At 47.4% G+C, this 17,649-nt stretch overlaps 2 protein-coding genes across 5 annotated transcripts in view; both read right to left on the reverse strand.

The window, feature by feature from the left end:
- rabgap1 (RAB GTPase activating protein 1) overlaps nt 1-17,649 on the reverse strand; it is a 73,934-nt gene that overhangs the window by 25,775 nt on the left and 30,510 nt on the right. The window lies entirely within an intron of this gene.
- On the reverse strand, nt 4,795-10,373 carry LOC115541537 (probable G-protein coupled receptor 21). The gene has a single exon (XM_030353271.1). The coding sequence runs from the start codon at nt 8,828-8,830 to the stop codon at nt 7,547-7,549; it is 1,284 nt and encodes a 427-aa protein (XP_030209131.1). The 5' UTR covers nt 8,831-10,373; the 3' UTR covers nt 4,795-7,546.

The raw sequence follows: 17,649 nt of genomic DNA on the forward strand, positions 1-17,649 counted from the left end.
CTAAATTGTGGATCAATTGAGGATTGACCACTATAACATATTACTGATATGATAACGCGAGGCATGACAATGTTTACTGAACTCGCACATTCACTCTTGTCCAGCAGGGGTCAGTGTCTGTATCCTGCCTAGAACTGTAGTGGAAGACTAGGCAAGTGGTGGGGTTGTCGGATAGAATCCTTTACCCATATACCTGCTAGTCTATTACACCAACAAGTATGAACAATCGACAGTACAAGCTGAATATAAACTATGATGCAGCAACACGTATATCCAAATGACACCATTTCAATACATTGAAATGGTGCACCACAACACACTGTACAGCACTGTTCAGTACCGACTAGGACTAGTTATTCATGAATGATGATCTGAAATAATTTGTTCATCCAGTCACGCCATAAATCGGGACAAAAATTGAAATCCACCTTCAGGTAGAAAAATTTAATCTGCAGAATAAAGATAGCATTGCTTGAAATTCATATCTGTTAATTATACCCATACACAAGCATAATCATGTCTCAAGCACCGTAGGTTATAGTACTTCTTCCAGTGGGCCAGCTGCATTAGCTGCACCTAGCTCCACATCGAAGTGGCTTAAAGACAATAAAATAGCCCAACATGAATCATTAAAGATGAGACAGCGAGTGGAATAAATAGAGCAGGAAATCACTGTGTGTGTGTGTGTGTGTGTGTGTGTGTGTGTGTGTGTGTGTGTGTGTGTGTGTGTGTGTGTGTGTGTGTGTGTGTGTGTGTGTGTGTGTGTGTGTGTGTGTGTGTGTGTGTGTGCGAAAGAAAGCCCCTCATGTGCTGCGACCTCAGACAAATAAGAGTGAAGAACAAAGTCCATCTTACAATATTGGCCTTTTCAAAAAGACCTCCTCTCACTCCACCCGGTCTCTACTCCCTCCCCCTCAACCTCTCCCTCGATCTCTACCTCCAACAAACTCCTCCTCCCCCTCCAGCCCCTCTACCACCTCTCTTCTCCACTCACTCTCTTCTTCCCCTCTCGCCTCCTTTTGCCTCTCCCCTCCACTGCCTCCCTCTTCCTCTCCCTCTCTCCTCCACTCCCTCCCTCCCTCCCTCCTCCACTCTCTTCACCTTCACCCCAACTCCCTCTACCTCCACTTCCTCTCACTTTCCCTCCCTCCCCTCCCTCTTGCTCTCCCTCCCTCCCCCTCCCTCTCCACTCCCTCTGCTTCCTCCTCCCTCTCTCCTTTGGTTGTGCTCTGATAGCTGTATGTTGTATCCTGGTGGTGCGCCGTCTCTCCATCTTTCCTCAAAGCGACCGGCTGTCTCGGGGTGTGGAGGGATACAGTGTGCAACCGGACCTTGTTTATGATGCTTTCTTTATCTTAGCCGGGTTAATGTTATTAAGTCATACGGCCTCTATAGTGCTGCACACTATAGAGAGGGGCCGGATGAAGTCAGGGAATTCCCACGTTGCACTACAGCATTTTAGTATTTACAGAAAAAAATGTTAACCTTGATTGTGTTATACAGCGGTACTAACATGTCTTAGCTAATAAAATACCCTTTGTGCATGCCATGCATATATTCACATGGTCAAACACACCCATGGAATCCCTCTCTCGTCAGTAAATACACTCTTAGCAAGCCTTGATTTTTCAAAGACTAATCACCCTTCACTTCATTATTAATGGTGGTTTTTTGGAACAGAGAAAACTCCTGAATAAGTTATGCAGCGCAGGCGCACACACATATATACACACACACACACACACACACACACACACACACACACACACACACACACACACACACACACACACACACACACACACACACACACAAATGATTTCAGTTCATGCAGTTCATTTGGCTGGATGCCAATATAGTGAAGGGAAAATTGTGATTATTGGCGTTGAAACTATTAAATTCAACCAGGTCCACACTTGTATATTTTGTTATAGCAGCCGTGCTCTCTTGATGGTGGTTAAGGCTGAACCTAACGGCCCAACCAACACACAATAAGAGAAGCAGGAAGTGTATAAAAGCAACAGGAAGTTCTTTCCACAAATAAAAGCTCCAAATTGGCCGAGGGACCCCTAAGCTGTCGTTTATGTTTCCTGAATCCAAACTATCCGAGAAGGGGTCCTGACAGGGCCTTTACCGTGACAACGGTTTACGATGATGCTACAGTCTCTATGCATGCCGCATACAGCGTAGCATGTTGCTATGAGCTTTGGTGCTATTCCTGACCAGAGAGGGGACTTGATAAGGATCCTTGTTTACACTCCCTGCACCACTTAGTAGCACACTTATCTGGAGTGCTGAGTGCTCGGACAAAGACTACTGACATAACCCCGCTATGGGTGTACGTCCGTTCGTCTGTCCAACCATTAAGAAGGGGCTCGTCACGAGAGGGTCGCGTGAGAGCAGGGCGAGCAAACACCCAGACTCAGAATGGGGAAGGGAAGTGTGTGTGTGTGTGTGTGTGTGTGTGTGTGTGTGTGTGTGTGTGTGTGTGTGTGTGTGTGTGTGTGTGTGTGTGTGTGTGTGTGTGTGTGTGTGTGAGAGTGAGAGAGTGAGAGAGATTAACACAACATAATTGGCACAACCCATTTGGATCGATTGAGGATTGGGAGACAGACTAAGAATCCCAGACAGAGAGACAATAAAAGGAGAGCCAGATACAGAGATAAAGAGGGATACCCTATGAGTGAATGAGTGAGTGGGCGAGGGGGTGAACTCTCTCTCACTCTGTGGTACCGAGCCAGGGCATGTGAGAGAGGCTCTTCCGTGGGAAGCTCCAGCGGCTCTTTTTTCCTCCATTGTTCTGCTCCACGCTGCACTCTGACTCCACACAATGGCTGACATGGCATTCTGTTGTTCTTACCGTGTCCCTTCTGGGGCTCACAATACACTCGCACCCAGGGTTGGATATAAATTTTCGCTGCTAATTGTTTACCCTGGGACAGAAATACCAGCTGTCCAGCGTGTCTGCTGGAATGTTAATCTAAAATAGATTTAGGAAAGTAGTTAAGCCACCAGGAGAGTGTGTGTGGTGTGGAGGTGCTGCCCACAACCCACAGTCCCCCAACTTTGGGTTTCCCTTCTTTTTTATAATATTTTTTATAAAAAATGGCTAATGGTTTTAGTTCTTACTACTTATTTGAACCTAATAATAGAGAGTATAATAATAATGTGCTTGAAAAATAATAATATGAAAAATAAGTTTGACGTTTATTATATTGCCCTCCCTGACATCATCTCAACCCTGCCTAAAAACCTTTCGGACCTGAGAGACGGAGTCACTAGGGAATGGATCCCAAACGCACAGCCAGAACCATCTCGCTCGTTGGATGTGCACGCCCGCTCGGGGGTTCACAAGTACACAACGTGCGTTCCTGATATTCTCTATATATTTGCTTTCCATCTTAGCGGTGAGCAAATCACTGGGCCTGGGTTACAGATAGGGTTGATAGGGAAACAAGGTACTTCACAGTAGCATTAGGGATTGGTTTGAACTTTGTCTCCGTTCTCATACACACACACACACACACACACTTCAAGTTTGAATACATTGTGATTACAGGATGTGTGTATGAAAAGTTACCATGCCGATTTTTAAGAGCCACTATGTAACCACAGACTTCAGATCTAATATTGACCACAGAAATGCTTGTAATCGCACCAGCAGAAACGATAAAGAGTTTATGGAATGAAAGCACTTGTATCGTAGGGCAGTTTCTCTTACACACACACACACACACACACACACACACACACACACACACACACACACACACACACACACACACACACACACACACACACACACACACACACACACACACACACACACACACACACACACACGTTTTGGGTGGTCGGGGATACAGACCTAGCAAACTCGAACACATCTAATCATTGGTGAAGTGCCTTGCTCAGAGGCAACAGGATACAGAAGAAGCTAGACACACGAGACCATGGCTTAACCATACTCACCATGGTGGTCTTAAACCTCACTAATGTAGCTCTAGTGTTAATCATGTTCAACATTGAGACGATCCATGAACCACACCCTTCACCGGGGGACATTCACAAGCCAAAGGTTTAGAGTGCTTGACCTCCTCCTTAAGTCACAGTAATGCGTGTTTCTTAGTACTGCTGGGTCATGAGCCTGTCATTAGTGTAGACAGGCTGGATCTATTTACAGCCTTTAGAAAACACACAGGAGAAAATCCAATACAGATTGCATGTCTGATAACAAAACGCTCTGGCTGTTTTCTCCTCCCCCCCCCCGCCACCCCACTCTGTGGTGCTTGAGGTTATGTGGGTGGTATTTGTTCCAGCCTGCATGTGTTTTCTATCTCTGCACAGTCTGTGTTTCGCATGGCACTGATTGTTCTGTACATCGTACAGCCGAACCAATTGCAGTGCAGGAAGCAAAGAGTGTGTAAACATGATGATACAGGGAAATGTTTGGTGTGTCAACTTTTGCAGAGTAGAATGAATAAATGATTGAGGATTTTTAACAGGTAGTCTGTTTAACGAAGCATATTAAAGCTTTGCATTTTTCAAAACCCATTGCCCCCGTTCATCTCCCCTCTGCAAAACCCAGCCGCCCAGCGGTGCTTTGTCTCACGGTCTGAAGACTAGTGGCTCTGAAGACCCATGGAGTCAATTACACAGATTAAATAATTGTCCCGTGCTCGAGGAGCACGTGCGTGCGAATGTGTACGTGTGTGTGCAGTTGTGCAGCAGCCAACTCCATCATCGATTCAGCATAGCCCCAGTTGCTCGTCAGGGAAGAATTGGACCATTAACCACCCTTGGAAAGGGAATGTTTTATTGAACAGACTCGATCAAGTGGTGGGAGGGCACCTCATCACAACAAAATAACATGTTGAAATAGCAATTATCATACACACATCAAGTTGAGCAGCTGCGATGCCCGATTGCACCGTTTAAACGGGAATGAACAAACATGCTCAGAGTAACCACCACAGTCTCCTCCCCGGTTACTTAAAGCTGTACTTTTTCTAATCACCTGCTTGAATGGAACAAAAATACTTCAACTCTTTTTTTCGTACAAGAAAGTATAGCAAAGGCTAGGACCAAGTAGGACAGGCAATAGGCTAAGAGGCTTAATATTTGGCAGTGCTCCTCCGAAAGATGAATCCTTAACAGTTCAAAGTCGACAGCAGGGTAACGTTTGTCTTGCAAACTAACGTAGGAACACCCGACGCGTGGTACCTACACCTACCTGCATGCCTTTGTGCACATCATGGGAACCCACTCGCTCACACACACACATGATGCAAGGGTCTGTGCAAACCATGGGTAAGGTGATAACGATGACTAGGGGGGACTGTGGACACCATCCAGAACAAACCATTCAGTGCAAGCTCGCACTTCCACACGCATGTGGAAGGACGCCCCCCGTTAAGTTTATATTCGGATGCACAAACACACAAGTTTCCATCTGTGAGGGACAACAGTGAAACCAAATGTCTTTGTGTGTGAATCGTTGCGCCTAATTTGTAATAAGCCAAAACGGGGTCCCAATGTTAAATTACTCAAATAAATACATTTGCCAACTCTTAAATATACGATAGTTTATTTACATGCACTTGGATAATTGTAAACCGAATGCAGAACAAAATTAATTCAGCGATTTATATACAGCCGTCACTGAAGCATTAATCAAACTAATCTCCACCTAATTCAAATAATTGATCTCCATGCTGCCATGGCAACTGTATTGGCTTATCATGGGAATTATATAAAAGGCAGTAATGGGGCATCTCTAAAGTCAAAGAAAAAAATTATTCATGTAGCACATTTTATTTCAACATTGCCGCAATTCAATAACAAAGACAAGGGACCAGGACAGTGAATTGGACCGATATAAAGTCTGTTACAATCTCATCTCAATGCTCTTCAGAATTGTCATCATTAATTTCATAAATATAACTCAAGTATCAGAATATACGACCATATCCCAATAACACCCATCACACTCTCTTTGGTAGAAAAAAAAAGAAAGTAGGAATCTATGCACAAATAAAGTGAGTACCAGTATCAATAATAAGAATGATTATAATAGCTTATGAGCAAAATTATCTTTCCAAAAGTGCCAAATAAATGCAATTATTTTCTGAAATGTATATTTCCGAATGTATATTCTTCTCGTTGGATAACGAAAGACACAAAACACAGTGGAAACTGCTGCTGTGTGCTTGGTTGCGTTTGCTTGCCTGGTTGCCTGTTTCTCCTATGTATGCGTTTGTAATTATGTGCGTGGCCTTCACTGCTGGCACAGTTATGCAATCACAAAACATCAGGCTACCGACGAGATGCAAGGGCGCGCAACCGAGACATTATAGAATTCAATACCAGTCGCTGGGTAATGGTCGGGTTTTCTCTCTAAGCCAATAACAAAGTGAAAAGCAAGGGTTCCAGTCAGAGAGTTCTGAACCTATTTTGTTGATAATGTGTGGTTGAAGTGGACCCAAGAGAATTAAACATTTGACCGACAATACACGATTCAGGAAATAAATAAACCTAATTATACCAAACCCCACTGCAAATATTATAATGAGGAGATGCATGTAAACTAGTGTCGTGGTTCACCCTACATTTAATAGTCTTTCATCAGATAATTTCCCACTTGATATTTCATAAGCGCAGAATGTTTCCAAAAACGCCATTGTACAAACAGGTAAGGGAACAAGGGACGTAAAACGTGAAATCATCTTGGTCTGGACACATGTTCCGTTAAGCTGATGCTATAGCAAACAATGAATGTCTCATTTCACCAAGTCAAATATGGGTACATACCCATACGCCTACTCAAACACAAACATGAATTTCATGTCTCATAAATTACTTGAGTATTTTAAACACCCTGCGGGTAAGAACAACATTTAATTTAAGAGTTTGTTTTTCCTAAAGACCAACTCTAACATCCATTAAATCTTCCTTAAAACGAGCCGTCTAGTTTAAATAACACATATTTTCCATTCATTCTTAACATTCCTGTTTTGAATGCTCAGAACACATTACACAAATCTGGCCTAGGTTCCACAAACTTCACATTCTGCTCTTCCTGTGTATGTGTACTTTAGCTAGATAAGGTTTTACCTTTCATTACAGCAAAAACAATAAAGACGACTTTGACATTTCTACACCATTCCTCCAGGATACTTCAAAAGGCTCATCCACCTTCATAAAACAAGTGATCCCTTGCTTTGTGAACCCCCGTCTTGTCTCAAACGCACAAGAGTCTCCTGCATCGAGCCCTGTTCAAAATCCCTGATCCGATCACCTCCCTAGTCCTGCGCTCTCTCCTACCTCTGTCTGGCTCTCCCTGTTCCCTTCTGGCCAAGCGCAGGCCACGAAATACGTAAAGACCGGGTAGAAACGACTGCAACATCATTTAATCCCTGTGCTCATCTGTCTAACGGCACGGTCTAGCCCCGACAAGAGGAAGACACACGCGAGAAAATGCTTCAAGCAACCTCAAAACGATTTCAAATGCCTTTTAATTCCCCGAGCTCATTCTGTGACTCAGTCCTTAAACGTGACAGGTCGTTCCCATTTTTATCTCCCCGTGACCGTATCCGTAGCCGGGTCCTCTGCTGCCTTGCTCGGAGGGCCCGAAGCAGGTCTTTTTGGTGTTCCTGCTGCCAAGCCGGCTGCCCGCCACGCTGCGCTGCACGCAGAAGGAGCAGAGGCGCTTGAGGCCCTTGCGGAAGGCAGAGTTCGACAGGCTGTAGATGAGACAGTTACAGAAGCTGTTGCTGATGGCCAGCCAGGTGGTGAGGAAGGAGGCGGCGGCGTGCTGATAGATCCCCCCGCTCTCCAGGAGGAAGTACAGGATGTAAGGCAGCCACAGGATGTAGAAGACGCTGGTGATGCGGAACAGCACCACCGCGTAACGCTTGTCCGGGTAGGGGGCCGCCGAGGGCTGCGGTGGCGGTGGAGGTGGATGTTGCTGCAGTCTTTGTTGCTGTGGTAAATGGGCTAGCTGGCCTTGCTCTACCACACTGCTGCAGTCCTTGTACACGGCCACCGACCCCACCGACCCCACCGACCCCACAGACGCCAGCCCCTGCAGCTGCTGGGGCCGGTAACGCGCGTGCCGCTCGCTGATCTCCCGCGTGTGCTGCCGGCAGATCTTGAAGATGTTGGCGTAGGTGAAGCAGACCGTCAGCGCGGCAGGGGCGTAGAGGAACGCCACGATGAAGGTGGTGAACGCCGGCTGCGTCCGCCACTCCACCGCGCACCACCTGACCACGTCGCCGTGGTAACACGGCTTGCCCCAGCCCAGGAAGGACGGCAGGAAGATCAGGGCCGAGTACAGCCAGATGACGGCGATGCAGCAGCGCACGCGCCACGGCGTGACCAGCGAGGCGTATGTGAGCGGCTGCGTGATGGCGATGTAGCGGTCCACGCTCACGCACGCCAGCGACGCCATGGACACCGACTTCAGCACCGACACGATGTAGCCAAACACCTGACAGGTGAGCTTGGCGTCGAAGCCCTGGAGGCGGTGCAGGAGGGACAGGGAGGGGATGAGGCAGCTCACCCCCACCAGCAGGTCGGCGTAGGCCATGGTCTGGATGAAGGCGCTGGTGGTGTGCTGGCTCAGCAGCGGGGCGCAGTGGAACACGAAGATCACCACCAGGTTGCCACAGATGATCAGCACGGCGAGGAGAAGGATAATGGACACTTCCAGGATGCAGGTGTTGAAGACGGTGGCGTAGCCTACCTCCAGCAGGCAGAACGGGGCAGAGGAGTTGAACAGGTCGGAAATGGCGGCGCTTAGGTTCGATGGATCCAGGGTGGAGTTCATCATTTTGGGTCGGGGGACGCGTCGACGGGAGGACCCCCTGTAGGGTGTCGAAGGGGGACCCGCTTGCGTTTGTCCCGCTGGTGGGTTGGAGCTTATGCCGACGGGCTGCGTGGCTTCATTGACAACATAAAGACTCCTGCTGTGGCTCCATGGTGAGAGGTGGAATCCTCTGCCACTTCAAAAGGCTGAAGCAGGGGGGTTCATAGGTGGAAGCCTCTTAGAATCCCTTTCCCGGCCGACAAAGGCAGTCAAAACAGCGCAGGTGATCAAACATGTACGCAACAGTCTTCCCGAGTAAAACACGCATTCTGATTACAACCTTCCCCTTCTCCGCAAGGTTAAATGTCCATCGGCTCGCAAAGTCCAAAGTCACATAAAAAAGGGACAAAACCAAATACGTGGGCCAGATTTGGGTCCGCTGGGCACACAGAAACGTTCTGTCCTCGGTTCCTTATAAAAGTCAATGAGAAAAGGCTTCAACATCTGCTGCGGGGGGGACAAGGAGAGCGAGGCTGCTCGCTGAGACTACAGTCGGCACAGTCCCAACAATAGCTTCCAGTGAACGTACATTATTGCGTAATCCATTGGCACCGGCTGTTATGTGAAGCGGTCAATAATGCTATGAGCCGCGCATTAATGGCTTCCCGGGTACCGCTCCACGGTTGGGGGGGGGGTCCTTAGCATCCCTCTCTCTCGGGGGTCCTTCTCCGCGTCCTCGTTACTCCTCTAGTCTCTGGTGCGTTGTGCCGTCCTTGCCTCCCTGAGTCTGCTTGGGCATCTCTCATCACGAGGGAGAGCAGACGAGACGATGAGGAGGAGGAGAGGATGAAGGCAGCGCAGAGGGTGACCGATGTTGGTGGAAGACCCGCGCACAGACAAACATGCGCTCTCCCACACACACACACACACACACACCCACCCCTACCAGCACACACACACAGGAACAACCACACACACACCTCGGCTGGGATCTTACCAGAGAAGCAGTTCACAATGTGGGCAGGGAACGTGAGGGAGCCAGGCAGACTAATGCTGGGAGAACACCCCCCTGTGTTCATTTATCCTCGCTCTCTCTGCCTCTCTCTCTCTCTCTCTCTCGTTCTCAGGAAGCGGTGGCATAAAGGGTCCTTCCCTCTCCTCTGTAGCTGTAACCAATGGCAAGCTCTGAGGGCGTAAGACCGCCCCTATTCCTCCCTCTCCACCCTTCTCCTCCCCTCTGTCGCACACAGGCCACGCCCATAGCCTCTGTCCACAATCACATACATAATACGCTTGAAAATTGCTGGCAGTTACATATTGGTTGTTTTAAAAGGTTGTTGAACTGTGTCCATCCACAATGCTAGGCACACGTAAACAGCACATTACTCAAACAGGACAAGCACACCGACACAACATGCGGGTGTGTGTCTGACCACCACAGTCAAACACTGCCTCACATTCACACTCCCACACACCCTCAAGAGTCGCACACCTCCACGGTCACACATACACTCCCCCACATTCACACAACCCCCCCCCACAGTCTCCCTCACACACTCTCAGTCTCTCTCCCTCCCACACTCTCAGTCTCTCTCCCTCCCACACTCTCAGTCTCTCTCCCTCCCTCCCACACACACACACACACACACACACACACACACACACACACACACACACACACACACACACACACACACACACACACACACACACACACACACACACACACACACACACACACACACACACACACACACAGATGTCTGCCGTCAAACATTTAAAATATTTGAGCTATTAATCTAAATAATTGTTTGAGGTCTTTAATCAAAGCCAGGATAGCGTACTGTATCAGCTCTCTAAACATTCTGTCCTAAGTCAACACTGACTCAAAACAGATAAGCATGGACTGGAGAGAAAAATCAGCTCATATACTCAATACACAAATCTGTTACTTTGTCTTATTCAATGAAGACCAGAGATGACTTGCTCTCAACAACCATTTTATAATAAATAAAAAGGTGCCCTTTATTTCCTCAGGAATGTAAACGCAGTGTCGATGGCATTTCAGCAGATATAGTGATTGAGAACCTGGTAACTAACTATTAAATCTATAATATTTACTGTAGCACTGTATGATTAAGACGCAAAGCGACGGCAGTGTCTCTGTCTTACCAAGCTACTCGAACTCCTCAACATTTGTTTGTTTTGGGTCCACAAAGCTCAGTCACAAAGACTTGGACAGCACATCGACCGTATCCAAACGCACCACATGACACATCATACTGGTCGCGCTCCTTCTGAGAAAGGACCAGACATACATGTAGAGAATATTAGATTAGGCGTTCCCTGAAGTGGACATTGGGGCCCCCTGTTCGGGACATGTTTTACAGTTTACCAGGGTTATAAAACCGGGTTCTGACATTGGTTATGAGTTTGGATCCCAACAAAGACAACATGTTACTGGACTTGCCCAATGAGTTGATATCGTGGGGCTTGTTACAAGAGATGCGAGGTTGACTTCCAACAGAGTTTGTCCACAGTGGATTACACAAGGCTCCGCTCCGAGCGATAAGAAGGGACCTCATACAAAACATTTTCGTGTAGCCTCCAGCCAGTTCAGGAAGGTCCCCATGGCAACTTTACCATAATAATAACAATACTATTCATACAGCGGGAATATGTTTGTTAAACAGTGGCGTGCTCAAAATTGTGTAAGCGTGCGCTACACCCCCCCCCCCCCCCCCCCCCCCCCGCTGTAAACAACATAACCCATGTCTAACAATGGCCCTTACGTAATCGGTAGTTCTATACAAACAGCTCCACTTTCCTCCAGGGACTTTTTAGATTTTAAAACAGTACTTTGTGTTTAACCTTGTTAATCCACGTGCAAGTGTGCCAGGGTATGAATGCATGTGCAGAGTGAGTGATTGTACGTGCACACGGTCCGTTTCTGTGTGTGTGTGTGTGTGTGTGTGTTTCTGTGTGTGTGTGTGTGTGTGTGTGTGTGTTTCTGTGTGTGTGTGTGTGTGTGTGTGTGTGTGTGTGTGTGTGTGTGTGTGTGTGTGTGTGTGTGTGTGTGTGTGTGTTTCTGTGTGTGCGTGTTTCTCTGTGTGTGTGTGTGTGTGTGTGTGTGTGTGTGTGTGTGTGTGTGTGTGTGTGTGTGTGTGTGTGTGTGTGTGTGTGTGTGTCCAGTGTCTGCGTGTGTGCCAGTGTGTGTGAGTGCGCCAGCGTGTGTGTGAATCCGGCAGTGTGTGTGAGTGTGTGTGATCGCCAGTGTGCTTGCCAGTGTCTGCATCTGTGTGTGTGTTCGCCTGCGTGTGTGTGTGTGTCTGTGTGTGTCCGCCAGCCTGTGTGCATTTGTGCCAGTGTGTGTGTCAGTGTTAGTGTTAGTGTGTTTGTGCGTGTGCACCCCCGAGACAGTTCCAGCGTGTGTCTGCATGTAAATGCTACAACTGCAATCATCCCATGAACTCCGAGACAATTAAACATGTAGCGTGACACTTCTGACATGCGTGACCCAATGTTATTTTGGGACGGCCTCTATATATATTAAGCACTTCATCTAAACCCTAAAACAAGTTGTAGTGAGCACGGACATGCCCTCATCCGCGTGACTTGACGGTAGCTTAAGCATCCACACATGTGTCTACACGTGTCAATATGCATTTGGATATGCATCTGCTTTGTATATTCCAGATGCTTCTACTAAAGATGCTGGGTTCTTGTGATGGTCACATGGTATACCAGGAGACCCCCCCCCCACCCCCGCTATCTGCCATGTAAACATCTGTTCTCAGAGTCAACAAGAGTCATCATGGCAAACCCTCACTAATTAAACTGGTTTATGCATATTCATATAGGAATCTTAATTAATCCATCTTAATTAAACACTGGGAAATCATGTGACCAAAGTAGCACACGATTGCTAGAAAACTAGAAATATTCAGATGTTTGCGTCACTTTTGAATTCCTATTACTATCCTGTCCTTTCTAAAATTACTTTTTATACTTGAACGTTCTATATATTTATTTGATAATAAATACTAATGATTTTAAAAAAAACATTAGATTTGTCTAATTAATCCAATGCATTTTTGGTTGCGTTTGTATATCGTGATGGTAGACAGAAGTTACACACACACTAAAACACATGCCTGGCTACACCTTTTTGCCCCACAATCTAGACTCACTGTAGACTCTCAAACAAGGAGCTTAATATAGACACAACACTGGATGAGGGGGTAGGGAGGGGGGAAGAGAAGAGGAAGGAGGATAATCTGCAGGTTCTTGGCTTTGAGGGGCGATAGGAGGAAAGAAGTGGGTGAGCCAGAGAGAAAGGATGAAGGGACAGATAGAGGGAGAGGACAGAGAGACAAAGAGACCGACAGAGACCGAAAGAGAGAGAGACAGAAATAGAGAGATGGCGAGAGAAAGATGGGTGAAGAGAGAGAGAGAGAGAAAGGGTAAGGAGAGCCAAGAAGAGAGAGAAGGGTGAGGAGAGGGAGAGAGACAGAAATAGAGAGAATCAGAGAGAGAGATAAAGAGATGGTGAGAGATAGAGGGTGAGGACAGAGAGACAGAGAGATAGCGAGAGAAAGAAGGGTGACGAGAGAGAGAAGAGTGAGGAGAAGGTTAGAAAGAGACAGAAAGAGAGAGAGAGTGTCAGAGAGAGGATGAACGAAGGAGTGATAGAGGGTGAGGATAAAAAGGATGAGCAGAGAGGGAGAGAGAAAGGGTGAGAGAGATAGAAAGGGGTGGAGGAAGGAGAGAGAGGGTGATGAAGATCGTGAGCCAGGCCAGGGCTAGAGAACAGTAGGAGACACACACACACACATGTTGTATTATAAATCATAACACATATATGCTATAAATAAATCAAAAGGGCTTTTGTGTGAACGATAGCGTTATGGCAGCGAAACATGTGCCCAATTTAGGCCATTTCTACCCGATCTTTGCACGTGATTCGCAAGGTTTATGCAACCACAAAATACCAGACCTTATGACTATCAAAGGTCAAGTTACACTCTGCCATAATTCGATTTAATAGAGCCTATTTGCAGTCCACAACACTTTACATTACCCCTTTACCTTCAGTCTGCAGTCCGCGCTGGTTCCGCAGTACGCGTGACAAAGCGACCCATGACACGCATTAGCTTATATGACCGACACCTGGAGAAAGCAACCCACTCTCAAAGCTCTACTCTCCATTTTGAGACGTGTATACCTCCAAACCTCAAAGAAAACACTCACCCCCTAAATCGCTCTGATTCCTCTTAGCAGGAATAAAAAATAAAGTGTGATTCCAAGGCAGAACCCCTGAGTGTTTGTTCCTATGGCTACTCATAAACGCTAGGGGCACACAGTCACATATTAAAACCCAATGCGTCTTTTATGGCGATGTCACGGCAGGACCTCCTGTCCTCTACAGAAATGGACTTGGGCTGCGGTGGAGCAGAACGCCATACTGCACCACCACGGTGACAAACAGCCCCGGGGAAAGCGATGTGCACCCATCGGGGCCAGCAGCGTTTAATCGCATACTATTCCATTAACAAGCGGGAAGAATAACCAGACTTTGCAGCTTGGGACACGAGAACGTTACACACACACACACACACGGTAGGACGCCGTGCGGGAGACGCAGGGAACCAGACAAGTTTATTTGACAGAAGGATTTGTTTTCCCCCCTCTCTGCGGGGAGCCTGCATGTAGCCATGTGTGGGGGGCTGGCCCTTGCGTGTGTGATGGTGTTTATATACACAGCGTGGATGGATGTGCACGTAAGAACATCTGAGGGTGTTTACATCCTGCGTGTGCGAGGCCTGTCGGAACAGTACAGGTGTTGATGGCTCTGGTGAAAGACTGTGTGCGCCCGTGTGTCAATGCGTCGACCGAAACGTTAGCACCTTGTATTCAGACAGTATTGAGCTAGAAAAGCCAAACATGATTGCTTCCCATCATACCATGTTACAAGGTCGACTTGTGTAAGAAATACCCTAAATATTCCCATTTGTGCATTTGGTTCACACGCCTTACTGCAAGTAAGAACATGCAACAATAATGACCTTTTTTCTTTTTATTACAGATTGTCATCACTGAATTCAGAACTATTAAACATTACACATTACACTATTTGTAATGTTCCCTACCATTTCAGTGCCAAGCCAAATTACCAAACCCTCAGGCTACCCTAAATGTCCTTGAAAAAGGGTCTGTAGTTATGAGACCACTCCATATCAGATCCCACCACCACCAGGGCTACCACCAGTTGGTCACCACCCTATCAGCATGGGATCGCTCAAATCATTCTGGGTTCACTCTACATATGCGCCCAAGTCAGGCCTGCTGACGTCAGCACGGAGTCAATGGTTTGGAAAATAAGATCTACAACGGGGTCAGCAACAACTTACACACCCACACACAAAATAACACAATATGCAAAAGTATGTCTGAAGCCGTTTAGATATGCCACTGAAGGAAAGAAAGATTTGGGTTCATGTCTTCGACCTCCCCTTAAGGCAAAGGCCGTAAATTGGTCATTAGCTAAGTATAAGATAAGATTATCATATTTCCTGATCCCTTACGGACAGGGGTTGTCGTTGAGATAACCACCGGGCAAATCAGATCAAGATTAAGGTTTCAATAACAAGTCAAATACATATCCAGCCTTTCATTACATCACTAACTCAACCACGCTGCATGTGACAGCCTCGTTCAACCGGACCCAGAACCCTGCCCGGAACGACACCACGGCACTGAGGCCCCTACGCAGCGACTCCTTAACGTCCAACCTAATGAGGTGCAACGAACAACAACAAAGCCATCGCGACAAAAGAGCCCACGCCACAGACGGCTCCTCCCCTCTGCAGCGCCCTCCGCCAATAACGCGATTAGCCGCGGCTTGGGCCTCGCTCCAACCCGGCGGTACTAGTATCACGATGTGGGCCGCGGCCAGCCCGGCCCCTAATGACTCAATGTGTTACCACTGGACGGATAACAATCGCGTCCAGACTAGGACTTCCCGTCCAGAGGGCCCCGGCAACCTCAATTAACAAGGTCATCCGTGACCGTCCACCCACCCACCCCATTCATCTACCCCCAACCGCCCGCATACACACACACACACACACACACACACACACACACACACACCACCCGCCGCAAACCAACCCACCCATCCACATGCTGATGCCCACCGGAGAACAGACAGGGCTATGGGTGTTGGTGGGAGGGACACCGCTCATCGGCTAGGACAGAATGTGCTTGAGCAAACACAAACAGGCACAGAACATACAAAGTACACAAAGCTAAGTATTTCTTTCATGTGTGTGCGGGTGCCAGTGTATGTGTGTGTGTGCCAGTGTATGCAAGTGTGTGCCAATGCATGTGTGTGTGTGTGTGCCAGTGTGTTAATGTGTGTAATAGAGTAGTGGGATATTAGATTAGAAGAAAAAACAGCTATAAACAATGAAGGAGCAACAAACCTTGCAAAAAACAAACCTTGCAAAAAAAAAATTGCGGTTTGCTGTGAATGTGTTCCTATTGCATGTTTTAATCCCACAGGCGTAGGTTGATTTAACACAGCAGGGAATGCCCTAACTTGTCAAGTGCATTTTCACACCAGACAAAAAGTCTTTGTTTGACTGTTTTTATTTTAATGATCATTAGGTCTTTTTCCTCAGCGATCGTCTCTGTAATGTCTTCCTGAAGCGTCAGTTAGCCTCTGTAACTCTCCCCGATCGCAGTTGTTTCCAAACACACAAAAGCCCGTTCCAAATCACTCAACGACACGTCACAAAGATACATTCATCCACTTCTCCGAGGGGGGGAACACACTTTATTCTGTTCCTTTGTTTACATATGACATCCACACACACACACACACACACACACACACACACACACACACGGCTTTCATTTCCCAGCACATCGCCGGTAACCATCTTGCGGATCCCTTTATCTGGTGTCTCTGGTGTGTCACACAAGGCCTCAGTCGGCCTCTAGAACAAACCGTAGAAACCCCTGCCTGTCGTCTCCCCCTCTCAGAGCCAGATGTAGTTACAGTGCAACACTATTCTGATATCCCCACGCCGGCCTCGGCCAGCCAGTACTGCTTTACTTGCTCTGCGCTCCCATAGCCAACTTCTGCTGCTGCTGCTGCCTCTGCGTCTGCCTTCCCATAGGCAACTTCCTGGGTAATTGTCCTCAAATGAGGACAGCAGCAGCAGCAGAGGTTTTTCCAACACAAACCGATCATGTTTTCGGGAAGTGGGAGAACAATATTACCTTTGTATTAACTCCGATGTACAGCGAGGATGCTTTTAAGCCGGTGTGTGTGTGTGTGTGTGTGTGTGTGTGTGTGTGTGTGTGTGTGTGTGTGTGTGTGTGTGTGTGTGTGTGTGTGTGTGTGTGTGTGTGTGTGTGTGTGTGTGTGTTCATGGGTAAGATGGGGGGGGGGGTCGTGAGGGCGACATCTTGTCACCACCTGGGACCCGGTGAGCCGCGAGACGTTGACTTTATATAACCAGAGGAGAGCAAGCCCCAGACACGGTGGTACTCCATGAACAGAGATAGGACACACACACACACACACACACACACACACACAAACACACACACCCCCCAAAGTGAATCAAGTAAAGCAAGGGCTTCTCAAAGAATCAATTGATCATCAAAGACACATTGTGCCCTTTCTGCCCCATGAGATTAAAGTGCAGAGCACAGGGTCACAGGATATTCACCCCGCCCTCCCTGAAGGCTCATAAAAATACATTTCTTATTTTTCAACTTGTTTTGATATTCCTTCCGTTATTAAAACCGGACTCAAATCCCTTGTGTGAATA

The sequence above is a fragment of the Gadus morhua genome, chromosome 4 (genome assembly GCF_902167405.1).
Source record: "Gadus morhua chromosome 4, gadMor3.0, whole genome shotgun sequence".
Lineage (NCBI taxonomy): Eukaryota > Metazoa > Chordata > Actinopteri > Gadiformes > Gadidae > Gadus > Gadus morhua.